At 37.4% G+C, this 27,893-nt stretch overlaps 1 protein-coding gene across 3 annotated transcripts; it reads left to right on the top strand.

The window, feature by feature from the left end:
- Positions 1-246: 246 nt before the first annotated feature.
- LOC103713804 (uncharacterized) lies at positions 247-27,684 on the top strand. Of its 3 annotated transcripts, none has more exons than XM_008800830.6 (18): positions 247-514; positions 881-4,270; positions 4,416-4,629; positions 5,122-5,288; positions 5,432-5,511; positions 8,021-8,152; positions 8,242-8,358; positions 8,604-8,696; positions 11,502-11,579; positions 12,396-12,452; positions 16,645-17,404; positions 17,487-17,542; positions 17,780-17,859; positions 17,960-18,042; positions 18,145-18,224; positions 19,144-19,223; positions 22,554-22,599; positions 26,230-27,684. In XM_008800830.6, exons 2-18 carry the CDS (start codon positions 883-885, stop codon positions 27,454-27,456), a joined length of 6,738 nt encoding a protein of 2,245 aa, XP_008799052.4. In that variant the 5' UTR covers positions 247-514; positions 881-882; the 3' UTR covers positions 27,457-27,684. The 3 variants fall into 3 exon arrangements, with proteins under 3 accessions (XP_008799052.4, XP_017699930.4, XP_088566141.2); XM_017844441.5 differs by having other exon boundaries at positions 872-4,270; XM_088710015.2 differs by having other exon boundaries at positions 321-526; positions 872-4,270.
- Positions 27,685-27,893: the final 209 nt, after the last annotated feature.

Raw genomic sequence — 27,893 nt, 5'->3', positions numbered from 1 at the left:
CTTTAACTAAAACTTCAAAAGAAATATATTATAATTTTTTTTTTTACTTTCTGGTTATAAGAAGAATCCAAGGGCAAAAGAAAGGAAAACCGGTATAGAGTTCTCGGGAGAGCAAAGTTTTTTCCTAATATGGTTCCAATAGGCGTGTGGTTAGCCTTTCAGGCAGGTTTCCTCGTTGCTGACCCTTTTTTCTGGTTTTCTTTTCACAAGATTACTATAAATAGAGCACTGAATTACACGTGTTCCGTTCCTCCCCCGAGAAAATTAACACTAAAATAAAATAATAAAATAAACCCCCCTCTTCGCCTATTCCTTCTCCCAGACCGAGCCGGATTCCAACTCCTTCCCTGAAACCGTCAACAAACTCTCTCCCTGTCCCCCCCCCCATCTCTCCCTCTCTCTCTCTCTCTCCCATCGTGGAGACGCCAAGAGCTTATATGCTTCGAACCCAGCGAGCGGCGTTGGTGGCGGAGAAGAAGAAGCCGAAGCGGCGGCCGATCAGAGCCCTCCCCGGGTCCTCCTCTCCGTACCTTTTTCTCCCCCTTTTTTAAATATATTTTTGTCGATTTGATCGATTTTTTTCTCTCCAAAGTTCGTCCGGATCGTTTGCTTCTTTCGTCCGTGGGTGGGTGTTAGGGTTTTCTTTTTCTTTTTCTCGGGTTTTCTTGGTTTGTTTTAGTTGAAGTTTTCTCGGGGGTGGACGATCCGTTTGGATTTCTTGGTTGTTTTTTGTTCGCTTTCTTGGGTTATTGGGGGTGGTTGAGGGAAAAGGATTGGATTTTTCCGTCGAGATGCATTGATTTCTTGCCTCTTTTTTGTTTTATTGCTCCGGTTGGTGGTTCTTTTGGGGTTTAATTTGAGGATGGTTTAGGTTTTCTAGGAATGGGGGAGGCGGAAAGGAATCGTTGGGGAGATCGGGAGGTCGGAGAGGAGTCCATGTGCGGATTGCTGCCGGCTGTCGGAGGACTGGGGGAGGTTCTTGGGAGCCCTCAGGACGGTTGTGATTGTTTGTTGTTAGATAGGACTGAAGGAGAGGAATGTGAGCCCCGGCCAGCCCCGGAGAAGGTTGGTGAGCCCTTGGATGGCAATGGTGCTACTGGTGATCAGGCATTGGATGGGTTTCATGATGCTGGTCATGTGGGTCTGGAGAATGATTATCTGGTGGCTGGTCGGACAGATGTCTCGGATGTAAAAGAGGGAGCTTGCTCTCCTACTTGCAATGATAGTGTGGCTTCTGCGCATTTTGAGAATGGTGCAAGGGCGTTGGTTGAGGAGGAGGAGGAGGAGGTGGTGGAAGATGGTTGTGGGCATTTTGTGGGGGCTGAGGAAGAAAGTGGGTTTGTCGTTTTACAAGAAGAACCCGTGGTGGGAACTCCCAAGACGGTTAATAAGGAAGATTGCAGCGCTGGTCATGCGTGTGTTGAGAATGGTCTCCAAATGAGCAATGATTTGGAAGTTAGGGAACTGGAGGAGAGAGCTTCCTCTCCTCCTTGTGATGGCTATCGCGTTATGGTGGATAGCAACAATAGCTTGGGAGTATCAGTTAAGGAGGTAGACAAGGTGGGGGAAGGTTGTAGGGGGGTTGTGGAGGCTAAGGAAGAGAGCAGGCACCTTGTCTTAGAAGAGGGGCCCTCCCAGGAGACTTCCAAGATGGTTTTTAGGGAAAAGTTCAGCACTCATCATACACTTGTTGAAATTGGTCACCTTGTGCAAAGTGATGCAAATATTACCGAACAGGTGGAGCCAGGCTTCTCTCCTACTTGTGATGGCCATGGTACTTCTGACGATATTGGGAATTGCTCTGAGGTATTAGTTAAGGAGAACAAGGAGGTGAATGACGGTTGTGGGAGGTTGGGGGCTGAGGAAGAGAGGAGGCATCTTTCCGCAGAACAGAGACCTTCAGTTCAGACTCCGAAGATGGTTAATGGAGAAGAGAATGAAGACTTTCCAGGTCTGTCACCGCTGAGAACATTGGAGGGAGATGGTTCTCGGAATTCTCCTGGAATTGCGATTGGATTAGAAGGTGGATACATTGCTGGATTGTTTGATGACATTAAAGACTGCAGCAGATGTGATGATGCCCTTCTTGTTTCTTCTGAGCTGACAGCAGATTTCTCCTTGATAAAAACAAGTGAGGACACCACTAAACATGTAGGTAGGTTTTGCTGTCCTCATCTTTCTAGGGATTGCTTGGATACTTCAACAAACTGCAATATCATGATTTGCGCAAATGATGGAGGCGGTGAGGAGAATCAGCTGTTAAGCCCACAATCTGGTTATTGTCTGAGCATGGAGTTTAAGGGAGCACAGAAGGAGCAGCACGAATCTGAATCTGAATCTTGCAGTCCTTCAGATGGAATTATTATTCCCCAGAGAGGCAGTTGCCAGAACTTAATGCAGGGTTCACCTGATGAAGTGGGATCTTGCTCTGTTGTGGAAGGATCATCCTCTCAGCAATCATATCATCCATTTACTGCTGCAGAAAATCATCCTTCAGATTACTCATTGGGGCCAGAATTCATAGGGAACGATTCTGATGCTTGCAACATAACATCAACTTGCTGTAATAATGGAAAATATCCTTGTGGACAGTTGAGTGACAGAGGTATGGTCAATCCAAAACCTGTTCCATTAATTGTCTTCAGGCGTACAAACCCTAAACGTGCTGCTTCCTTGAGGAATAACCTTAGTGAAGAGAGGCTGGATCCATTAAGTAGAAATAGAAATAATGCAAGGAAAAGCAGGAAAGCAATTGACACTAGCACATCAATTTCAAGCAGCACTTTTAATATCTTAAACAAAGTAACAAGGAAAAGAAGCTGCTTTGACAGACTGGTACGACATTCTGTCTGGGGGAAGGCTGAAAACATTTTAAGGATATTCAAGCAAAATGGTGAGCTTGGAAGATCTGATTCTGATCGAACTCAAATTCAGAACAAAAGGTCAAGGAAAGGGAGGCATGGGGCAGGTAGAAAGCTACAAAATACAACTCAGAAAGATGGGAGTTTTAGATTGTCAAAAACCAAATGTGCTGTTCCAACCAATTTTATGCATATAAAGGATCAGATGTATGTGCAACCTACGTTTCCTGCTCTGGTTTATTCACAAGCTTCAGCAGAAACCAATAATATGTGCCTGCCATTAAATTCCTGTACCAATTCTGGTATTTCCAGTAAAGTTGACGTTGAACACAAAGTGGCAGAAGATAGGCATGTGATGGGACTCAAGTCACTTCAACGAGATGGACAGCTTGGAGACAAGGATGTGGAAAGTACTTTGACTCACGAAACATCTGTTGGTAAAATGCTGGGTGAGTGCCCTGGGGTTTCATCTCGAGTAGGGTCTGAGACATTGGTGGAAGCCATCAACAAGAGGCACTCATTAGATCCAGGATCATCACCAGACTCTGATGTTTATAACCCTGTTGTGGATATTGGTGTTGTGGTTAGTGAGGCTGCCTTGTCAACAAGCCCAGATGCTGGAGTGGTTCCAAGCATACTTGTTCCTGTACCTGTGGTTCAAGATGACCTGCATGCTGCTGCTTTGACTGACTTCAAAACTATTCTGAGTCCTGTATCTTGTCTGTCTATACAGCCAAAGGCCAATACTAAGAAAGGAAAGAAAGGAAAGAAAGGGAAGAAAGGTCTTGAAGCCAATGTTACAACATGCACCATATCAGAACATCCTATTATTGAAGAAAAGTTGCTTGGTCTAGAAAGCCTGAACAATGCTAGTGTGCCTTTAAAGTTCAGTAGGCGTAAATGTAAAAAGCAAAGTGGCCCTGATGAAGGAACTCCTGTATGTTCTAAGTCCATCAAGAAATCTGCTAGAAAAGCTTCAAAAGATAAGACCTTTCCTGTGGATTCTGCGGTGCTTGGAATGGTTGAACGTGAGAGGTTTGAAGAACATATGAAAAAGGAAGTGGGTTACAAGATGTGGCCATTGCCTGGGTTTGATATTGGGGATAGAAAGTCAGAAGGTGGAACATTGGGGGCCTCACTGCTGACTGATAAAATTAAAGGGCATAAACTTCCTAGAAGTACCAATTCCAGGGTGAGTAAGGGCAGTTCGGGTAAAACTATGGCAACAAGGTGCAAGAGAAAGGATGTTCATGGTCCGAAGAAGAATAGTGCAAGGAAGTCAGCCAATAAGAGCAGAAGCAAGGAGAAAAGTCAAACACTTGATTCTTGCTTAGAAGAAAGTCGGAGCGTGGGCTTGTCTTCAAGGGCAGCTAATAAGTTTTCACTGACTGTATCAACTGAACTAAGCTGTGAGTTCATCCTTGAACAATACTCTTTCCTTCTCTCACCGAGTTGATTATTATTTCGAATATATGACTATTTGCATATCCTTTTTCCTTTGCTTCCTGAATATCATGGTATATATGATTTAAATTTACTCATTTCATTGCATAGGTAAATATAGTGCTGGAAGAGAAGCTGTTTCCAAAAATGTGTCAGACTCTGGTATGGCACCTGCAGGTGATGAACTGGCATCAAATGAAGCTTCTGCATTAGAGGGCCAGGCTTTACCACCACGTGTTGCATGGGTGTGCTGTGATGATTGCCACAAGTGGCGCTGCATATCAGCTGCACTTGCAGATATTATAGATGAAACAAATTGCAGATGGTAAAAACTTTATTGTGATAGTAATTTCATATTTATATTCCTAAAAATTATGCTTTTTTTGATCTCTCTCTTGTGGGGTTACTGATCCTTGTTGATGAAAACTGTAATCCTAATGCATGTACATGCAAAAATTGAGAAAGTTTCTGGGCATGATTAATATGTACAGAATGAACCATCAACTCGAACATTTTCTTTATTTATTTCCTTTTTTTTTTGTTATTTGTGCATTATTACCGTTTTAATCCATTGTTTGTTTGCTTAGTGGCATTTGGTGCATATACATACATATTTACATGCATAAAGTATTAAAAAGTGATATTTTGTATTGGTGCATGGAAGCTCAATTTGTTTTGATTTCATGTTGCTGTATGACATGTTTGGTTATAATTGTTTGTTCTACCACATCTTTTGAGACTGAAAGTTTTTGGCTTAGATTCCTTTAAGCCTTAGCTTTTCATTTGTTCACTTACGTCTACCACTCTTATTCTAAAGGACTTGTAAGGACAACACAGACAAGGCATTTGCTGACTGCTCAATACTGCAAGAGAAGACAAATGCAGAAATTAATGCAGAGTTGGAGATTTCAGATGCTTCTTGTGATGAAAATTTTTCCAACATACAACCTAGTTCTAAGGGAACTGGAATTTCAAAATTAACAGGTATAGGATTTCGTATCACATCTCATAATGCTCATGTTGCACAAATTTAAACTCTTGTTGCAGTCTAAAAAATATGCAGATTTTTTTGGGGTGTGTTTAGATGTTTATTCCTTTTTTTGTGCTTCTCTTTGTTGTTGTTGCAGCTTCACAACAAGCCTCTTGGACGCTTATCAAGTCTAACTTGTTTTTGCATCGTAAACGTAAAACTCAGACCATTGATGAGGTTTGGCTTGTCTCATTTTTTGTTTGATGTAGACCTATGATAGAAACATGATATTCCTTACATGCCTATCTGTTTATTCACTGCTGCTGCTTTTTGCTCTCTGTAAATCTATAAAGAAAGAACGATTCTGTCTCATGAATGCTTTGTGATAAAAATGGTTTTCAGCATTTACACGGTAGTCCTACAGACAATCTACCTTCATGGTAGGCTTTTGATTTGGCTATCAAGCCTTGTGAGTTGTGACTAACACCCCTAGGTCTGCTGCTATGATGCCAATCCCTTGTATCAACTCAAAGTTTGTTTTCAACAGCGAGTCATGTAAATACACTGCCAAAGTACCACCTTGGTACTTTCAAAGAAAGGATTAAGGTACTGCATTATGGGGCCAGTACATACTGTCTGTACCAGCCCATATTGACCCCATATTGGTATAGGCTTCTGGTAGTTCTGGCTGATGGGTCAGTATGGGACCATACCATGGTACGTATCATTACCAAACAGTCACCATTATGGGCCTTTACCAAACCATGGTCTTTAAAACCTCTCTTCAGAGTTGGAATAGGAGACAAAAATAGTGAGTTGGAAGCCAATATTTAGATATATATTTTATTTTATTTTATTTTATTTTATTTTTTTTTTGGGGGGTGGGGGGGGGTGGGGGTGGGGTGGGATTCAATTTTTGGAGAAGCCATGCTTGAAGGTTATTGTATTTTCCACAATTACTTAAAATGAATACTGCTCTTAAATTTGAGATGGCTATAAAATACCTGTGGTATATACTAATTTGGAGTTAAATGCTTTTTCATTAGAATCGTACATTGGTTTCTTCAAGGAAACAAAAATAGAAAACTGTCAAAATAAGTCCCATATGTTCCTGTGATGCTTTGAGAAATAATCTAGTACTTTTGCTGATGGATTGGGGTGGCACATATGTGAGGATCTTCTTGCGTATGAATAATATGATTGTAATAAAAATTGAGTTTGCCATATAAGTGATGAGATATCATGCTGTTGAGTTTCCCCCCTTTATTTAATTTGGAAAAAAATTTGGGAAGAACTATGGATTGGTAAAAGTAGAGTCAAGGGAGAGACCAGAGAGAGAGAGAGAGAGGGAGAGGAGCTTGGAAGTTAGATTTGCGTATAGATTTGACCTATGTTCTGATCTAGATACAGTGAATAACAAAGAAATAGGAAGAAGGTCAAATATGAAGAGAAAGTAAGAGGAGGACTAGTCTCAGTGTTAGTAATCATCTTTAAGAGGTGTATGGGAGGAAGGGGTTGGAGAAGATGTAAATAGAGAGGAGGGGTGGGGGGCAAACTAGAACCTGAGAATTTCATTCAAACAATTTCACTTATTATTCTTTCTGAATTCCTTGCAATTAAAATTGTTTGAGGACCTTAAATTTTGTAGGTGCTACAAATTAGTTGATTTTTAAGCTAAAAAGCTAAATTTGTTGTGTTCCATCTATTTTAAGATAAATTGGTCTGAGATCAGCCTTGGTAAGCTCATATAAGGACATGTGGTGATTGATGTATCATTTATCTCCCCATCACCAGTAGGTATCACTATCAATGACGAATATTTGATATTGCACTTTTTTTTGTTAGGTGTCTTTTGGATATTGGATATTGCATTTCGCACATGTAACTTGAATGAGAACTTGGACATGAATGTTGGAATCATTTATATGTGGTAACTGGCAAGGTTCTAATAAGAGACCATGATATGCAAGCAGCTAGGGCTTTGCATTGTGCATATGGAGGACGCAAGCACACAAGCGAGCTTGTATGCAGTTGGATTGTTAAAAATAAAAACACATAACAAGACATTCATGAAAATAGACAATAGACAAAAATAAGCTAAAAATTACAATTAGATAAGTAAAAAGAAATATTAGATATGTTCTTTTGCTTATATGAGAGACTACTTTAGTTTAGTTGAGTAACAATATCTCCTAATGAACTATTCTCAAATTTCTAGTATGCTCATTCAACAGATACATTTACGAATTATCAGATGAAAAATCATCAAAATATAAGCCAAAAAGATGCATGCCGGATCGAAATACATAACTAATAAACAAAACTAGTAGTAATTAAGTTATCAATCTTCAAAAAGTCACTAAAGTCAATCTTCTTTTTGGAGTGACATATTTAATTATAATCTGTCATTATTGCAGTCCATATGCAATCAGGCTGCAAAACATGCTGCCTTGGCCTATGCAGGCACCTGTAGCTCATTATGCAGCCTGGATGCATATGGATTCTGCATTGGTTAAATGTGCCACATCCACTTATGTTAATTGTTAGTCCAAATCTTATGTAAAACCAAATTAGGTGATCAAAATCCAAAATTTGCTCCTTTCATCCAGTTACTTTATGTTGCCTGCCATTTTGTCCGCTTCCTCTCATTCTGTTTTCACTTAATTATTCCTTTTCTGTTCTTCTGTTAACTTTTCTTGATAAATTTGGGTTCTTTGACATTTATTTTATTCTTTTCCTGTAACAGATCATGGTTTGTCAGTGCAAACCTCCTTTAGATGGCAGTTTGGGTTGTGGAGATGCATGTTTGAACCGGATGCTTAACATAGAGTGTGTCAAAGGAACCTGCCCACGTGGGGATCTTTGTTCAAATCAGCAGGTTTGTAGTTCTTAGCCATTCTTTGATTCCCGACCATTTTGCTTTCTTATGCTCTATCCGCTTCTAACAAAAAAGGATTTTGAGAACAGTTCCAGCAACGCAAATATGCCAAATTTAAGTGCTTTCGTTGTGGAAAGAAAGGCTATGGCTTACAGCTGCTTGAAGATGTATCTCAAGGGCAATTTCTTATTGAATATGTTGGGGAGGTAATCTTGGATTTTTTTCACCTTTTTCTTTAAATTCATGCTCCCTAATTTTTCTACTGACAGTGTAACCTGGAAATTCTCATTCTGTGTGAGAAAGTTATGTGAAAGCGTTTAAATAATCTCTGGGTTATTTCTTCCATTTGTCATTGATATCACAACTTACAAGCAAGTTTGTATGTTATTTAACCTTTTTTACTTTCTTGATAGCAACTACATTATTAGGATATCATACTTTGCCATTTCAGGTGCTTGATTTAGCTTCATATGAAGCTCGTCAAAGATACTATGCTTCCAGAGGTCAGAAGCATTTCTACTTCATGACATTGAATGGTGGTGAGGTTTGGCCTATTCAAGCCTACCTTTGCTTTTATATTATTCTATTTTTTGCTTATTATTCATTTCATTTTTTATGGAGTATTAGGGTTTGAGTTGTTTCTGCATAGGAGTAAAAGTCATCATCTTTAAAAGAAAATGAATTGCATATACTTTTTCAAAACTTGCACATGACATGAAATTGGGATTCATTTCTTAGTTTAGCTTCTTCATTACTACTGGCTGTCAACCTGATGTCATCCACCAGCTTTTTCTATACATTGTTGATCCATTTCCTAACAGGTTTCGATTTTCGGATGAAGTGGGCATTTAACATTATTGAAGTCATATTTATAGTTAATCTTACTTTTATTAGAATTCTTGAAGTAGATCACCGGGCCTTTATAATAAGGTGAGGCTTGTTGATTTTAGTTCAGGTGAAATTTGGGAATTAAAATTTTGCTACCTTCAGCTTTAAGTACCTAAGAAAAGGATATATACCATAGCTTGCTTGAGGCAAGTAAATTTAATGAGCTCCATCAGAAGTCACAGTTCATGCAGCAAGTTTAGCTCTAATTAGATGGCTTTGCAAAACTAAATTGCATAAATGGTTGATGTGTTTTCAAAATTATAAGTGCATATAGAGGTGACAACATTGTTTATAGGTCAAATTAGCTAGAACTAAATTGGCTATTATTTGCTACACTATAGCACAGCGGTGGAGCCGGGAGGGTGCATAACTATTAGGGGAATTTAATAGCTGGTCATTAATCATTGAATCTAAATTGAAATATATATACAATAATTTTAAAGTCCAATTAAAAGGTATGCTGATCTGTTTTCCCCCCCCTACCGTACAATTTTTAAGTTGAAATTATATGGCCTTTCCCTTTTATGGTGGGCACTTCTATAATGCGATTTTAATCTAGTAAGTGAATCCTTGTATCCTAACAATGCAAATATACTAAATATTATTAAATTGTCAAAACTTGTTAGTTTATATCTGTTTGTTAATTTATTCACTTGCCTTGTAATTTAGAAGTTTCTGTTTTGAATGACAAGTAGATTATAAAAAAAAAAAAATTCACATCGTGAAATTTATCTACACATGAACTTTCTTTAAATGCCTAAACTTCTAAAAATGAATGGGTATTACTATTCATGCGTCTTCACAAATAAATAATTTATATGAAAAATAACATACGACCATATGACAATGAATGTAGATAGAAGAAAATAAACCTACGACATAATAAAATGAGACTTGCAAACACGGTTTGTGGCAGTTAGTCCACAAGCTGCTTGTAAAATTGTATTGGTAGCAATGATGCATGAGGAGAGAGGGGAAAGGAAGCAGAGGTAGGGAGACTAGGGCTTGCTGCTATAGGCTCTGATGTTTTCTGGGGTACCAGACTTGTGGAGAGAAAAGAGGTTGTCTTTTAAGCCAACTACGTGTGTGTGTGTGTGAGAGAGGATTTGATTGCTAAAGGGTTGTGGCGTACTCGACGAAGTGGCACATGAAACCAGGGATGGGAAGCAACAGCATTTCCACGTATAGAGTATCTCGTAACCCTCATCTCTCTATTTTTAATAACGTTAAGTATTTTCATTGAGGTTTGATGGGTTATGGAACAATAAGATGGGCAGGTTCAGGGCCCATGGGCTTGGGCATGGGTTGGTCCAGGCGGGCAGGGAGGGGGAGGGGTGTTATGAGAGAAAGCTTTGATAAGCAAGGCCATCCACCAATCAGAAATTTGATAATGTCCATATTTCCACCTTGAATACAATATCCAATTTTCTGTCCACAGCATTTCCTTTCCAGGACTGGACTTGGGGAACATTGAGGTGTTGCCTATTTTTTCTTGACTTTGACTGGAACCCTTTGGAAAAGTTAGATCTAGATCTTGGACTACATCTGATATGCCAATTTAGGTTGTGTTGTAATTGGTCTGGTATGGGGAAAGAAAACAGTCTGCCTCACCACTCATCACCAGTAGCAAGGTAAACCCATACCACAAGGAAATCCATGTCTGTGTTACCCTCTAGAAGTCCCATGTGAAAGATTTCCAGTCCACCCTGCCTCTTGTCTTAGCTATTATTTGGAGTTTTCCATGTTCTGGAGAATATTTACTATAGAGCCCCCTTTTTCTAGTGTTCTTGCTTTTCTTAATTTCATATTACTAGTGAAACAATTATCTAACTTCCATAGATACTTATTTCTCAGTTAGGTTCTGGTCTGGTGAGGTCGTTGTGGGATGTTACAGGACATCTAGAAAATCTTCCTACTTGTAGATTTGGTGCCCACTATAATGGTTGTCGAATTTAGCAAATAATATTGATTTGCATCGAGACTCTACCTTCCATTCATTTGGTTTGTGCAGCGCAAATATCTAAATAAAGTTTGCATCCACGAATGTATCTAGTCATGCATGTTTGCGGAGCATATTAAATTGGTGATTAGTGCTTATATGTAGTTCCACAATTTTAGAACATTTCACACTTGTTAACAACTAACAATTTTCCATGCAATGTTAAGTTGTAGCAGCATAACGTGAATGATTTATGATGAATGATATAAAGGTTTTGGAATATTTTGTTGTCGGTTCACTATTCAAATGAACTAAAAGTATAGCTATCGTAATACATGACACAATATTTTGCACTCCTCATCTTTATATTGTTCATTTGAAACAATTATTTTTTAATTGTTCTACAAAATTAAGTACTTCTTTGTTTGCAAAACATGCTTGTCTTTTAAAATCAAGCTTATCTTTGCATGTGTCACTTTTGATTTTCTTTCAAATGACTAGTCTTACTTTCACTTAATTCAGGTAATAGATGCATGTGCTAAAGGAAACTTGGGGCGCTTCATCAATCATAGCTGCAATCCTAATTGTCGCACTGAAAAGGTGATTGTTTTGTTTACACTTGACCTCTTAATTTGCACAAACACAGAATTTATGTTTCTTGATTACTTTGGCTGTGGTTTGGATAAGTGCTGTCCATAATATCTGCATTTTTGTGTGGGTTTTATGTACTAAATTGAAGTTGCCAATGTTGGCATTTCCAAATTTTTCTCTTCTGTTGCTTGTTGATAACTTTGTCCTCATGGTAGCATAGTTGCTTTTAATGCTTTAGAAAATGTGTTGAAATGCCTATGAGGATCACTTTGGTCTAAGCTGTTATAGTCAAGTTTTTTGGTCTAAGCTCTTTGATTTTCTTTGTTTCTTGCTTCTTTTGAGCGCTAGTGATATAAGTTTACTTCGTCATCTACCCATCCACTTACAAGAAATTCTTGAATCAAATGGATTGAGTTCTTAATCATTAACATCTAAAATTTGTTTACAGAAAAACATATTGTGCCATTAAGCATTAGGTCTTCTATCTACCAAGAACCAATGCTTTTTTTTTAAAAAAATTCTATTTGAATTTCTTTTCAAGCCATATAGTTTTATTGTGGGATAATTTCGAACATAATTATGAAATTGTTAATGATTAACAACTGTATATTTGGAATGTAGTATGCTCATATGTGAATTTTTATATTGGCAGCTTTTTTTGATTCCTAGATGCTAACTTTTAATCTTATGTCCATAAATCATCATATTGCTAATTATAACTGGTACTAGTTTTTTATTTTTCGATGTTTAACTTGACTAATAGCTCTACTTTTATTATTAAATCACTATGATCTTCATTTTTTCCTTTTAATTTTGTGGAAGCAGTGGATGGTAAATGGAGAAGTTTGTATTGGACTATTTGCGATAAGGGACATTAAGAAGGTAATGGCTCAACTGCTTTGTGCCATTAGTTATTCTTTTGATTGAACTTAAATTGGTCATTACGTGTGGTCATTTAGCATTTCTAGTCTCATTGTGAGTCATGCTTCCTTTTTTCAGTTCAAAATGTAGAATTAGTCAACATGCATGATGGTATTTAGCATTAAGCAATATGCAAGATGTAGTCTATACTTATTGTATAATATGAACCACCATTGAGCTCTTCATCAAATTTATCCAAACGGGAATCAGTGTCTGCATATGGTGTAACTAAAATGTCAAGATATTTATTGAAGACTGGATTATGGAAGAGCAACAAGAAATAATATTGAGAAAGAGGATTCTGCATGAAGATATCTGATGTAAGAGTAGATGATAATTTTGTCAAAATGAGTAGTTAGAACTTGTCATCCACTACTGTTGGGGATATTGGTTGTAGAAGAAACCATGGTTTTAAATATTGGAAGTACTAGTCTATACAAGGCATACCCTATTGTTCTGATAGGGAACCTATACCTGTATGCCCTAATACCGATGTTGATACCGAAAGGTGTACCTTACCAACATCATACCGGTTGGGTGCTGGTGTGTACCAAAACTGATACTTGGAAGAAACAAATTGATATTTGATGAAGTTGGTTTCTTTATGGTGTCTGAAGGCATGGCTTCTATGCTCTAAATCACTTTTATGGTTAGAAAATTTTAAACATTTAAAAATGCCTAGTTGAAAGCTTAATGGCGCTGATGATGAATATGATTCCTCAATATATCCTTCATCTAGGGCTGTTAATGAGCCGAGCTGCTCCGGCTTGGCTCAGGCTCGGCTCGGTAAAAGCCCGGCTCGGGCTCGGCTTGTTAGTCAACAAGCCCGAGCCTGAGCCCAATATGAGGCTCGTTTACACCCGAGTCCAAGCCGGAGCTCGAGCCCGAGCAGCTCACGAACCCAAACGAGCTCTAGTCTCCCACTGAAAGATCTTATTTCAGCACCATAATTCATAAAAATCTGACCACATAGAGAAAAATAGCCTGTTATTGAGCCCGAGCCCGATTACGAGCTCGCCCGAGCCCGATTACGAGCTCGAGCTCGGGCTCGTTCTGGAGCTCGTAATTAAAACGAGCTTTACGAGCTCAAGCCCGAGCTCGAGCCCAATATAGAGCTCGTTACCGAGCCCGAGCCCGAGCCCGAGCTTCTGTGAAACGAGCCGAGCCGAGCTCTCCCAGGCTCGGGCTCGGCTCGGCTCGTTAACAGCCCTACCTTCATCTTACCTTTAACCATTAACATATGCCTTGCCTTAATGAATTGTTGAGTTTTTTTTTTCTATTTTTCAAGATCTTGGAGTTAGGATTTTATTGTGTAGGAGATAAGTCTGTGGGAGATTTACTGGATTTTTGGTGGACTTGTTCGTCATCAATGCAACTCATCTGATTTGACAGAGGGGAAGATACATCATTTTAGCACCCCAAAGGAATAGTTCATATGATTTACGCCAAGTATATGGCCAAGAGTATGTCAAGGAAAAGTGAAAGCAATGGTTGCGCCAAGAAAAATTTTGATTTAGGGAAATAATGGATCCTAGTAGGATATCTTATCACATGTATTAATCCTTTAAGCTGTACAAGTGTTTTGCATGGAATGAGATTATCCTTATAATGAGTCAGGAAAGCTAGATTTGTTTAATCAACTAGCAGGAATCCCATTTTATAAATACAACTAGGTGCATGGAATAAAGTGTGTCACCTACTGGATTTTGCAGGAGTCTTGCATTAATGTAACCATACTGGGAGACGTGGTAACCTATGATGCTCTTGTGAAAGGGAGGAGATATCATTGAGCAGGTTGTGAAGGAGTGGCACATAAACTCGTGATGGGTAAAGTGAAAGTTAAAATATATGACACTAGGAGTTTGCAAAGTAGTTTTTGGTTATTCGCTCTTTGAAACTATTTATATAAGTGGATGACATTTGGTTTAGGGATGAACTTCACTCTTAAAGCACTCTGTGTTAGAAACTTCGAGGGTCATTCTGTCATGCGTGGTTTGCTTGCCACTTTGTTCTTTATAGGATCTAAAAGTTGTACAAGGGGCATGGCATGTGGCCAGAGTATGATACCAAGTCTTGGCAAGTAATTCAAGAAAGATGATTATCGGACAAGGGAAGGATTGTTACAGGGAAAATGTACCTTTAATTGGCTTGAGTTTGATGTCCCAAGGATTCAATTGATTTGGAAAAAATTGTACTTTGGTACGATGGATGGTGAAAGCACTGTCTGCATGTCTTGGAGTTGATTTCGGGATTCAACCTAAGACTCATTGTTCACAATCCACTAGACCTACTGAGTGGATTGAGAATAATTAATGAACTGGTGCTTCTAGTGTTGAGATCCTCGAGAGGAAACATAAGTCTTAAGAGCTTTGTGGAATTATTAAATTGGAAGGCAGATGATGGGCAGCATGTAGGCCATGGTCTAAGCATGAATCCTCTGGTCAGTCTGATGCTGGTTGAAGTTTGGATGAAGTGTACGAAATGATGGACGAGGCTGATGTGGGTTCTAAATGATCAAGACATGGCAATAAATTATCGCCCTTGCGATTTGCACATGAACAACCGACAATGCATCTTTTTTTTTGTGCATTAGGAAATTGAATGTCCATGCTAGGGAAAGAGTTGCATCTACTTTATCATGGTTCACCATAAGGATAACAGGGGGCATAACAGCACTTTAGGGGGCATTGTGTTGAAGAGAGGTCAGACGATCCACAGGTTGTAGCTTGACCCCCGGATTCGTCAGACGTTTTGAATGTTCACATGCCAAATGATAACGGTGAAGGAAAGATCCAAATGGGAAAAGAAAGGGCATAAGGAAGGCCACTAAAGAGAGAAACATGGTTATACAATAGTAAAGGATGACCATCAGAATTCATGGAAATAGACAGGTCAAAATCAAATATGATAGTCGATTTACTATTAAGCTTGTAAAAATAGCATACAAGAGAACAATGGAAAACAAAAGAAGATCCATGTGAACAAACCCTGTAAGACACTTCATTGAAGATTTTGGACTCAAAGGCACAAAACTAGCATGATTTCTAAAAACCGGAACAATTTTGGTTATGTCTATCAGAAAAGAAGTGGTGAACGTTTTTGCTTCTCAAAATAGAGTCATTAAAGGGATGAAACCAAGGCCTCTTTAGAATGGGTCGGGGTGAAGTGACCCAAAGCAACATTTACACAATCATCAAAGTTGATTCTAGATAACTCTACGAGGAAACAGGAGGACGTATGATTCAGTCGAGCTCCAGTATGATATTTTGTCAGATGATCAGCAATAAATTGCCAAATGTCTCCTACTCCAAGAGGTGCAGAATTATTCAATGGCCAAGATTGCCAATAAATGTTCAGATTGCACTTAGGGCTTTAAATTTTGGGGAAAGATTCATGATGTTGGTCCCATGCTTTGATACCAGAAAATGTGTGAATCAAGTATTGGTCTGAACATGAGAATGCAAAAAATATGTTCAAGTATGATATACTTTGCCTTTCAAACTTGAGTTCAAACATTAATAACATTGGCATATCGTGTATATGTATAAATTTCACAGCTATATCTTGCATCTCACATGGGACGATGTGTGGACCAATTTGATTAAATTGCCATTCATTTCAAATGAGCTTCAAAGTTGAACTTAGACTCAAATCCAGTTTGTTTAATACTATTGTGTTTCTCTCTTATATAACTTTGTAAATGCATTGAATTTTTTTAAAATTTTCATAAACTGTCATGTTTTTTTACAATATATCATACTTTAGATGTACTTTAAAGTTATTTGTGAATTATCATTTCACTTTAAATATGGTTTTATAAGCAAATAAATAGACACATTCCTTTCTTTGTTGCTAACTGCATGACAATTTTTGTACATGTTAAGAAATATATAGAAATAATGTATCTCATAACTTTGAATTGCCACCTTATCTCAATTACTTGATTATATTTTACTCATGCTTTGCACGTGCCGCATTTGGATGCTAATGATTGAATGGTTTTCCTATCAATTATCTTTGAATAAAATATCATAATTTTCAGAAAAATTTTCTTTATTTGGTTATGTCTTCTCTCTTTTCATCTATGTTTTATTTTCCCAATGTTCTTAGTGTTGCTTATTTGTTATGTAAATGACATTTGCTTACTGTCCAGGGCGAAGAGGTAACATTTGATTACAACTACGTAAGAGTATTTGGTGCTGCTGCTAAGAAATGTGTATGTGGTGCTCCTGAATGCCGAGGCTATATTGGCGGTGATCCATTGAATACTGAGGTTATTGTCCAAGGTGATTCAGATGATGAATATCCTGAACCTGTGATGATCCAAGAAGATGGTGAAAGAGAGCTAAATGTGGAGGAGATTGTTTCTGATGCTATGAATGTTATGACTCTGAAACATGAAGAGATTTCTATGGAAAATCAAGATTTGCTAATTCAATGTGCTCCCACAATCCCAGACTCAAAAGATTATCAACAAACCAACGAAACCATATTCAGGCCCTTATCTGATGTTAACTCATTGGATGCTTCTTGTCAAACTGTTCCTATTCAAACTGAAGAAACCATGTCCAGATCCATATTTGATGTTCGGTCATTAGAAAACTCTACGAAGAGTCTGGATAATAGAGAAACTGAAATGACCATGTGCAGACCTGTATCTGATCTTCAACCTTCAAAGCTTTCTTTTCAAACCTCAGTTACTATGAAAGAATCAGTGTCTGGTTCCATCCTGAGGAGCAAGACTTCCCTGTCCGAGGTTGTTGATGATAAGCAAAATACATCAAAAACTTATCCTGCAAAATCATCTCATTCAAGCAGTACAATAAAGAAGAGCAGGTCAAATGCAAAAAACCTGGTTCCCCACAAGGTCAAAAAATTGCCAACAAGTGTTAGTAGTGGACATTTTGATGGAGGTAATTGCATACTCTAATATGATAGCTGGTTTATTGCCCAACCTATGATAACTATGTTAATATATCTTCGCCTGTAATGCAGTTGAAGAAAAACTTAATGAGTTACTAGATGAGGATGGAGGCATTAGCAAGAGGAAAGTAAGTATTACCTATCCATGATACTATTTACTTTGTATTTAACTTAATGCTTTTGAATGCTCCAACATATTTCGTCAACACAGCATCATTATGGGTGCAAACAAAGTTTACAGTTCTGTTTTTGACAAAAGTGGAAAATCAATAATGATTACTTTGTTTGTGTGACCAAGGAAAAATTCATTACTATTGTCCCCCTTCTGATCCTAGATTAATGCTGCCTTTTTCATCTTTGAGCAGGATGCCACTAAAGGCTATTTGAAGCTTCTCTTTGTCACTGCAGCAGGAGGGGATACTGTTGGAGGCTGTGCATCTCAAAGGTTGTATTAAACATTCTCGTGTAATTATTACAGCATTTTTTAATGATATTTGGAAAGTTGATTGCCTCATTCTGTCCTCTTTTTTTTCTCATTATTTCAGCATACGGGATCTTTCCATGATACTTGATGCTCTTTTAAAAACAAAATCACGGACAGTCTTAGTGGATATAATTAACAAAAATGGTACTTGAAGTTATCATGTCGTTTCCAATTTTTATGTTTTGTAGAAGAAATGAGTTATTGTGGTTGTGCATCAAAAATGATGACTTTTTTTGTGTTACATAGGATTGCAGATGCTGCACAATATAATGAAGCAAAACCGCACTAAATTCAACAGAATTCCTATAATCCGGAAGCTTCTCAAGGTTGGCATTTGCAACAGAATTATATCTCTAGTATTTTTAGTTTTAATTATAATTCCCATAGTGAAGCATGTATATGTACTTTTAACTATTATTGTACATTTGCAATGGTAACTAGCTTTAATATTTTGGAGTCATTACTTCTAAATGAAACTGACTACTATTGTTTTGAATTATAACACTACCAATGAAGTTGAGCTGTATTGATTTTTGTAGTATTATCACGTGTCCCAGCAGAAAATTTGACACATTAGACATGTCTATCGTGACTTTTGGAGCGGTTTGGTGAGCCTTAGGATTGGTTATGCCATGAGAACATTATGATCTTATTTCCTGGCAAATTTTGGTATGTCATAGAGTTCAGTCTCATGACTTATTTTATTTTGTTTTCTGTTTTTCTTTTTTCTTCATGTTGATTGAAGAAAGAAAGTGACCACCTTTCGCTAATTGGCATATATGATATTTAATTTGACGAGTCAGACCATAGAATTAGACTTTCATGGTGTTTTTTAATAAATGTACTTTCCATCCTTCCTGTGTCTGAACATGAATAATGTATTTTATGTGTCTAAAATCTTGATCATACGATGCTGTCTTGACCTTGTACCTTGTGCCGTATTGACCCATATCAACATGGAATTGTTGTCTGGTTTGGTGGACTGAGTAGATATAGGAGAGATACCATGTCTGGTTTGAGGATATAGGGGTATATCACAAGATTTCAGACCTTATTCATCCAGTCTTTTTGTTTCATTAGATACCTAGGCTGGCATACTAATTTGACATAATTTTAACTGATTGATCCGTCATAGGTTGGTTTGCTTCAGTTTTTCAGAACTTTGTCATATGTAATATAATGCATTGATCTAAATTTTTCTCTAGGAAATTTCACTAATTTGTTGATGCTCATATTTTCTTGCAGGTGTTAGACTTTCTTGCACTAAAAGAGATCCTTACCCCAGAACACATGAATCAGGGTCCTCCATGTAGTGGAATGGAAAGGTTCGAAATAGTTATTTATTTATTTATTTATTCTCTCAGTGCTATCCTTTGCTTTTATGTTGGTGGTTATACATTAAATTTCAAAGCTTCTATTTCACTAAACTTGTTTCGTATCTTGTTTTCATCATGAAAGAGTTAAAAATCATAATGTGGAGTATATGCTCAAATCTCTTTCTTTGACCCATGTTTGGCACTCTGATTGAGGGCTTCTAACAGACTGTGTGTGGTAATTATGGGCTTAAAGGTAATTGGGCCTAGGGTCTTCTATGCTCATGTTTTAGTTGTGTCAACATGCCCACTAGGGTTATTAGGGTGGGTTGTGAAGATGAATGACTTGGATTGGTCGTAGTTGGGCATATGGCAATGAGAACTCAATTCATCTTGTGGGCTTATGTGGAATGACCACAAGTATGTGACATGGTTCCAAATTCTGTCAGGTATTGTACCATATTGTATTATGCATGTTGTGTAGCAGGCCCCTCTAGGTCCTTGGCTCCGCCTCCATAGACCTGTATATCTACAATACATAGATTTTTTATATTGGTAGTGCTCTAGGATTTTGCATCTAATGCCACTTGTTCTGCTTGAATTCATTTTAGTTGAATGGTTTCAGATGACACATTTTACCATTGAAAAGAAGTTCAATCTTTATTCTATATAAATTGAATTGACTTGTTTTTAAGCAAAATAAACTGAGTCAAGAAGCAAATGTGTAGTTAAATGTTGGGTTTTTTACAGATTAGTCCCTGAAATATTTTGTGTTAATCCATCTTGTCTGCATTTGTATTTTAATCCCTGAGATCTAGTAACTTATTTTTTATACATCCCCTAAGGTTAACTATATGATAATGGAAATATTTTGCTTATATTCTCTCAACGATTTTAAAATCCTAGGCATTTTTGCTCTAGCTCTCACACTTAACCAACAGTTTAACGCGTGCCCCTTCATTCCCCTAATGACCAAGTTCTGAGCAAGAAGGGCGAAGTGAGCGAGAAGAGATCGGATCTCGAGCTTCATTCATTGTTAAATTAAGGGTATTTTTTTATCCTTCTACAACCTTGGTTAACCTTAACTCAGTTTCATTGATGAAAATTAGTGGAAGGACTAATTTTTACATACGGAGAACTTTGCAAGGATTGTTGTATAAATATGAAAAAGATAAGGATTCATATGCAAATATGAAAGATGTCAGGGAGTAGAAAACCCTTAAATGTCTACATAAAGATATTCAATTTGCAAGTTCCTTTTACATTTCCTAGTAGAAGTCCCTCTTGTTGGTGCCTCACAGACCTACAAATTTAAGTCCAGGGATATATTATTAAATTTAAACCAATGAAGTCAGAGAAAGAGATGGATTCTTCCTAAACGTTCTCAACAAACAGAGAAACAGCTAAAATAATGATGTTGATGGATTTATGGATGAGCTGGACTTATAAAAAAAGAAACTATTTTGTTATATTATTAATCTCAATAAGTAAATGTATGACTCGCATGTGCACACAATGTTTGATAACTACAAACTAACTTATGATTGTGATTTTATCACTTAAAGATTAGTAGGGTGGCTGTGTTCTGAATCAAACTATGTGGTTGTGATGTTTATTTTTTATGAGTAAGTCATACAATCACTGCTTTTAAATAATAATTTCCTAATAGCAGATGCTTGAAGTTTATATGAATCAAACTTTAATTCACTTCAATATCAACCTAGGATGATGTAAAAAATGGTCAATATAATGAGAATCTCTAACCCACTTTAGAGTGGATTCTACGAGAATTCAACTTAGTCCTGACTAAGGTATTTCGAATTGGTACCGGTAGGCGTACCGGTGGCCTACTGGACCGGTTCATCGTTCTCGGTATCGTTTTGGTACCAGGCTTGTACCGAGAGCCCTAGCCGGAGCTGGAGAAGATGAGGTGAAAGAGAGCGAGCGGGGGAGAGAGGGAGGAGAAGTCTCTGCCCTTGCGGCCTCCGCCGCTCCCTCCCCACCCGGGCTCCGCCGCCCCCTCGCAGGCGGCGGAGGCCTCTCCTTCTCGCTCCCTCCCCTGCTCGCTCTCTCCTCTTCTTCTTCTTCGGCTCCGATGGGGTTCTCTCGGTACGGGCTCGGTACTGTTTTCCACGGCTGAACCGTACTGGTCAGGATCCGGACCGGCATGGTACGTGCTGAACCAGCCGGTACGGGCCGGTTTAGCATACCATGGTCCTGACTAAGGCAAGAGTTTGGCCAAACTTCTGCTTAATATGAGTGGGTGCACTGACACATGCATTTGATTATTTCTGATGTTGCATCTGATGTGCTATTTCTATATTGTATCACTGAATCATCAAAAGCTGATCATGCTACAGCTTATGCTAGTTCTGACCAGAAATCATTGTTTTTTTTTAATCAGAACCCACTGTTGCAATGCCTACCAGTTTAGAATATTCTTCATATTGATTCAGACAACTTGATTCCTTAATTGAGGGGAAAAAATACATGGGGTGAAGATTTGAGCACCATTATATTAGGCAATAGTCTTTTAATTTCTGTCACTGGTTTATTGTTAATGATAATGGTAATTGCTGACAAATGTCTTTGCAGCAGTAAAACTAAATCTGAACACATTGTAAATTTACCTTGTTCTCTCTGTAAAGCAGTTGCCTACCTGATTTTAACCTTCCTACTGTTTTAGATCCTTGGAAGATTTTCTTCTCCAGTGTTGTTTCTAGAAAATTTCTTGTTTGAATGCTTAAACCTTAGATTGTCTTGTATGTCACTTTGGACTTGTTCTAAATTAGCTATTTTCTACATTGGCTGCCTACTAATGTCAAACTTCGATGATTGTTATATGTCTTGTGCCTGTGTGCTTTTGGCCCTTTGAAGAAGACTTTCCAAAGTTCTTTAGTTCTCATCCAAGAACATATCTTGCTTGAATGCCAAAGCTGTAGATCTGTAGTTTCTTTTCCTTCTGTAAACTAGTTTTCGTGGACAACCATGCAAGGTTCGAGACCGTCACTCCAGCTTTGTGATCCTTGTCAGTGTCCATTATTTTGAACTATACATGGTAATTTATTATCTATTTTTATTTTTTCCAAGTGGTCTGCATTATTTCCATTCTTGTATTAATAGTTATCTTGTTATCATTACTGGAATACTCGTTGGAACTTTATGTTGCTTATTTAGTCCAATAATATATAGGACATTTGGATCAAAAATTGTTTCTTTTCTCATAGGTACAACTCATATAAGTCATGATTTTATTATTTCCTGTTTAGCTTTGCTACTCCATTGTAGACCCATCCATGTCACATAATTTTGTAATTTATTGTGTATAATTTCTCAATGCAGCTTTAGGGACTCAATATTGAGTTTGACCAGACACGGTGATATGCAGGTAATAAATGACATTGCTAGTATTAATTACTTTTTTTTTGTAAAATATATTGCTTTACCATTTTTAATTATTGCATTTATTTAACTCTCACATGTTTTAAGGTCATTTTGATGCATGCGATCTTTAATGAACTGCTGATTTTTTTTCCTGTGGGGTTAATGAACTGTTAAAGTTGCCTTGTAAATTTTCCCTGGATTTCTTTGACTATAATGCTTTTCTTTGCTTGTTTTAAATTGAAGAAACCAATTTCGTAAATGAGACTTATTCAGCTTCCATGTCAAAAATATTTTGTTAATAAGTTTTTGTATAAGATATTTATATTGCCAACCCAAAGTTAATAGAAATTTCATTATAAACAAATACTTTGTTTGGTCTTGATGTAGGTAATGGCATAATGCTTCTCATGCTGACCTACATTGTGATAAAAATATGTGCACCTTTTAATATATGCTCCTACATTTATAGCCATCATGAGGGCCATGCGACTAATTTATCCAGAACACTGTTGGTTTTATAATTGATCTACATTCTAGGAGTTTTTGAGGAACACGAGCCAGAATACATGCCTTTAGTTCATAATGGTTTTGGTGTAACCTGTCAAAAGCAAAAACATACTAACTTAAGTTGATTACATAATGTAGATAAGACTATAACAACTTTTTGAAATGTAAAATTTTGTATCGTCAATGCATAATTTGTTCAACAGATGTTTTACGAAATAGAAGGAGCATTTAATTTTTTTAGATATCTCACAGCAAGTTAACCCAGCAATTTATGTAGTTATTAGTTAAGATTTTTTATTTTAAATTAAACAACTAATCCCCAATTTTTACCAAGTTGAAAGGAAAGAGACCTTACTATCGTCAGCTTTAAGGAAATTTATATGTTAACTGCATCTGATGCTCTCTTTTTAGATGTTCAGCAATAAAAAAGTACATATTAATACACCCAAATTTTCATAATGTATATTGTTCGTTAATGTGGAAATTTGTGGGGAGAATTTTATTCAACTAAGCTTGTTGTTAGCCAAGGGTGGGCCTTGGTGCAACAGTGAGGTTTGGGTGTAACAAATTCGAAGCACGGAAATAATCTCTACATGTGAGGGTAGGCCGCATATATCTGAGCCTCCCAGACCTTCAATGATTGGAGCCTCGTGCTCTAGGATTCCTTTTAAGCTTGTTCTTGGCTGATATTTGATAATTTGGTTTCTACCACAGTTTTGAACATAGCTCATGCTGAATGTTGGTAATTTTAGCAATGTCGGTGGTCTTAGTTGTGAGTCAACCCATTTTAAGAATTCTAAAGACTATTTAAATCTTAAAACATGTAGAAAATGAGGAACTATCATAAAATTTTTGGATTAGTTTAAATGGTTTAACATATAAACTAGTGGTAATATAAACTAACAATACTGTAATTGCATGCGGATGAGCAGAAACATGTACTGATAAATATGTCTAATATTATGATTGAGAAGAATGACTTATAAACCCTATAGGGAGTGCTTCATATGTTGTAACTTACTCCTAATTTCATGAAATTTTCTTTATTTCATAAAAGAGAAAATTGATTGGTATTTATTATAAAAATACTTCAGCATTTATAGATTTGAGCCAAAGAACTATTTAACCCTCAAGTTTGACTAAACCCATTCTTTTATTGGCAAATCATTTTGATTTTCTTTTTTGTTAGAGATATAAAAATGTTTTTCATATTTTTCTAGTTATTTGGTGGTCCTCTTTTAGGCAACCTAAATTTTCAACCTTCTGAAGACCTTGCAATTCGGTTAAAGAGGATGAGATCAAAAAAGGATTGAGAAATTATTTGGTTAAGCTATTCAATAGGAATCGTATGGACAATTTAGGATGCCTTACTAGTTTTATTGAGGATAGAAATATTAAGTATACACATAAAATTAGTGTATCTGAGATAAAAGGGGTTTTGAAAAAGATGAAAATAGGAAAAGCGGTTAGACTTAATATAATTCGTATTAAGGTTTAGAAGTATTTGATGTGGAAGCAACTTGGTTGACTAATATGTTTAATAAGATTTTAAAGACCAAGAAAATGCCTGATGAATAGAGGAAAGAGCACTATAGTACCGATTTATAAGAATAAAAGAGATTTTTAAAATTATTCTAACTATTGTGGTATTAAACTCATGAGCTATAAAACTTCAAAAGAGGGTGATTGAGTACAAATTGAGGTGTGACACAAAAGTATTGGAGAACCAATTTGGTTTTATGCAAGGAAGGTAGACTATGGAAGCTATTTTTCTCTATTGGAGGTTAATGGAGAAGTATACCTAAAGAGATAAGATCTTCATATAGTTTTTATTGATTTAGAGAAAACATATAATAGAGTTACTTAAGAAACTTATGATTGGTATTCAAAAAGAAAAGTTTCTGTTGGATATATTAATAGGATTAAGGATATGTGCGATAGAATAATTACTAGTGTGAGAACTACTGGTGGGATTACTGAGGAGTTTCCAATAATATTAAGTTTACTCCAAAGATCTACTAAGTCTTTTTTTCTTTTTGCGCTAGCTATGAATGAGCTTTCTAGGCATAATTAGTAGGATATTTTTTGATGCATGCTATTTGTGGATGATATAGTCATAGTAGATGAACCTAAGGTTGGGGTTAATCGTGAGTTGGAAGTATGGAGAAGTACATTAGAACTTAAAGGAAGTTAAGTAGAACTAGGATGACATGCATGGAGTGCGGTTTTAGTAAAATTGGAAATAGAGATGAAGGTATTGTGAAAATTGAGATCATAAAGTTTCTAAAAGTGCTCATTTTTGATATTTAGGATCGATTATTCTTAAGGAAGGGGAGATTGAATAGGATGTTATCCATAGGATTAAAATAGGTTGGATAAAATGAAAAAGTGCAACTGAAATATTATATGATCATAGGGTACTTGCCAAGTTGAAATAAAGATTTTGATGGATGTTCGTACGACTAGCTATGCTTTATGGTACAGGATATTAGGCAATTAGAAAACAACGTATGCACAGGACGAGCATGGCCATAAGAATGTCGAGATGGAGGCATGGTAGTACGGGAAAAGGTAGAATAAGAAATGAAGTCATTCGTAAAAGGGTGGAGGTAGCACCGATTAAGGATAAATTAAGAGAAGGACGATTTAGATGGTTTTTGTGGATATGTACAATATAGGCCAAGGAATGCAATACATATAAAAGGAAAAAGGAGTAAAGGAAGACTGAAAATCATATGGGAGTAAGAAAGGATTTGATATCTCAACCTCTCTTTGCAAGTATGGCCCTCAACCGAGCGGAATGGAGGAAAGAATTTATATAGCTGGCCCAGGCTAGTTTGGAACTAATGCTTAGTTGAGTTGAGTTGAAGACCTTGCAAAATTCGGGAATGTCAAACTTCTTATCATAGTTCTTGTGCAGCAGTCAGTTTGCCTTCTTCTCTTGGCACTGAACAATTTGTGTTTTAGCTTTCAATAATTTTTTGGGGTTATTGTTTCTGCTATTTTAAGCATAGTCTTGATGCACTTCTAACTGGTAGCATGTCTATTGTCTATGTATATATTAGTGAAAAGTTCTTTATTTATAAATTGAAGATTTATTTGTAGTTTCCTTAATTATGATATACAGGTTCATCAAATTGCTCGCAACTTTAGAGATAAATGGATTCCTCGTACTATCAGAAGAGTCGAGCCATCAGATAGGGATGATAGCCAACTAGATTCACAGGGTTCCTACTGCAGTTGGTTTGAGTCATCCATGTACAGGCGTCGGCGTGATCATGCAGCAAGACAAACTGATGCCATCGTCTGTGTTAGTGAATCAGTCCAACAGCCAACATCTCCATGTTTAGTTGATATCCCTGGAGAAACTTCTTCACATCCTGATCAACTGGTTTCCAGCTCTGCACCCTTGATGGATAACAATGCGGCAAGCAGGACAAGAACACGCAAACGTAAGAGCAGGTGGGATCAGCCATTGGATATCACAGACCCAGATCCAAGGACCTTGTGGTCAGTTGAAGATAAAACTGTTGAAGCAGGTTCAAAATTTATAAAAGGTTGTTCACAACCAGATCATGGTTCTCAACTTGAGAAATTAAAGAAAGATTTTGGGACCCAGAGAGCGGAGAACAGTTCTTTTGATGAAGTTGCAAGTGTGAAGAATCTAATGCAGCAGAATGACGATGATGAAGCACCACCTGGATTTGGGTCTCCTCAGAAGGATTGCCATCCTCAGGTTTCTTCTGAAACTACAGTGGCTACAGGTGAAGTGGTAATGGGGTGCATACAGGAGAGATTCCTCTCACAAATAAGTGTGTCATACGGCATTCCTTTGGCCCTCATGCAGCAGTTAGGACGCACTGAAACTGGGGGAAACCACACTCACCCACACTGGTTGATTGCACCTGGCATGCCTTTCCATCCTTTTCCACCTCTTCCACCATATCCCCGGGAAACACCCAGCCCTGTAAGTTCAGCACAGTCATCTTCTAACCACAGTATGACTCAGACTGCCAAAGAAATACAGCTAACTAAGCGACGGCTTGAAGAGTCTCAGACGACAGATCTGATTCCAAATTCATCAGGAGAAAGGCCAGCAGATATACTTGAATCAAGGCCCAGTAACTCACATACTATTGAAAGAGTAGGATGGCCTTCTAATAGCTCTGGAAGGAGGTTTTTCCGACCACAGAGGTGGAACAACCTGAGGTTTCAGAGATATTGCCCCCCTTGGCCCCGGGAAGGCAATTGTCATGGCCACCTTGGTAGCATAAGAAAAAGGGATTCTGGTGTAGGTGAAGGAAATCCAAGGGATGGTAGTGGTTTATGCTCCTCAGATTGTAAGCAATTATGATGTTAGCTCCAGTTGTCATTAACCACCACATAATAATTGATTGTGGTCATTTGATTGATTGAAAAAGGAGTGGAGGTAGCAAGTAGGTGCTTCTTGATGTATTTGTAATTCTTTTCCATGCTAGTATCTATCAGATGAAATTTCTGTTTGTCCCCTGTGCAAACTCGTAAACTCACTGAGGGCAGTTCATTTATTTTGAAGGTTATACAGCTAATTATATCTGTCAAACGAAGCTCATTTTATCTGTTCCTTCTGTGAGCTTGATCTTGGTCACAGTTCAGCTGTAGGGATGAGCGTTTCTGATTGAAATTACGTAATAATACAAAAAGCAGATTCAGCATTTTAAGCCTCTTAATCTATTTGAGCCTTTATTTTTTTAAAAAAAAATTCAGGTTCTGTTTGGGTACTGAAGCAAACATGAAATCTGGGGTTGTCTT

Source organism: Phoenix dactylifera, chromosome 13 (genome assembly GCF_051530095.1).
Source record: "Phoenix dactylifera cultivar Ajwa chromosome 13, Ajwa_hap1_PhDact_Kaust_v1.1, whole genome shotgun sequence".
Lineage (NCBI taxonomy): Eukaryota > Viridiplantae > Streptophyta > Magnoliopsida > Arecales > Arecaceae > Phoenix > Phoenix dactylifera.
Note: the sequence above shows the minus strand (reverse complement) of the source record. Positions and strands in the feature narration are given on the sequence as shown.

What these genes read in the sequence shown, in the direction of transcription:
- LOC103713804 (XM_008800830.6), top strand. Translation starts at nt 883, where the DNA reads ATGGGGGAGGCGGAAAGGAATCGTTGGGGAGATCGGGAGGTCGGAGAG. An exon ending in TTATTGAATATGTTGGGGAG is followed by an intron (nt 8,359 to 8,603) that starts GTAATCTTGGAT and finishes TTGCCATTTCAG; the next exon opens with GTGCTTGATTTAGCTTCATA. An exon ending in TAGTGGACATTTTGATGGAG is followed by an intron (nt 17,405 to 17,486) that starts GTAATTGCATAC and finishes CCTGTAATGCAG; the next exon opens with TTGAAGAAAAACTTAATGAG.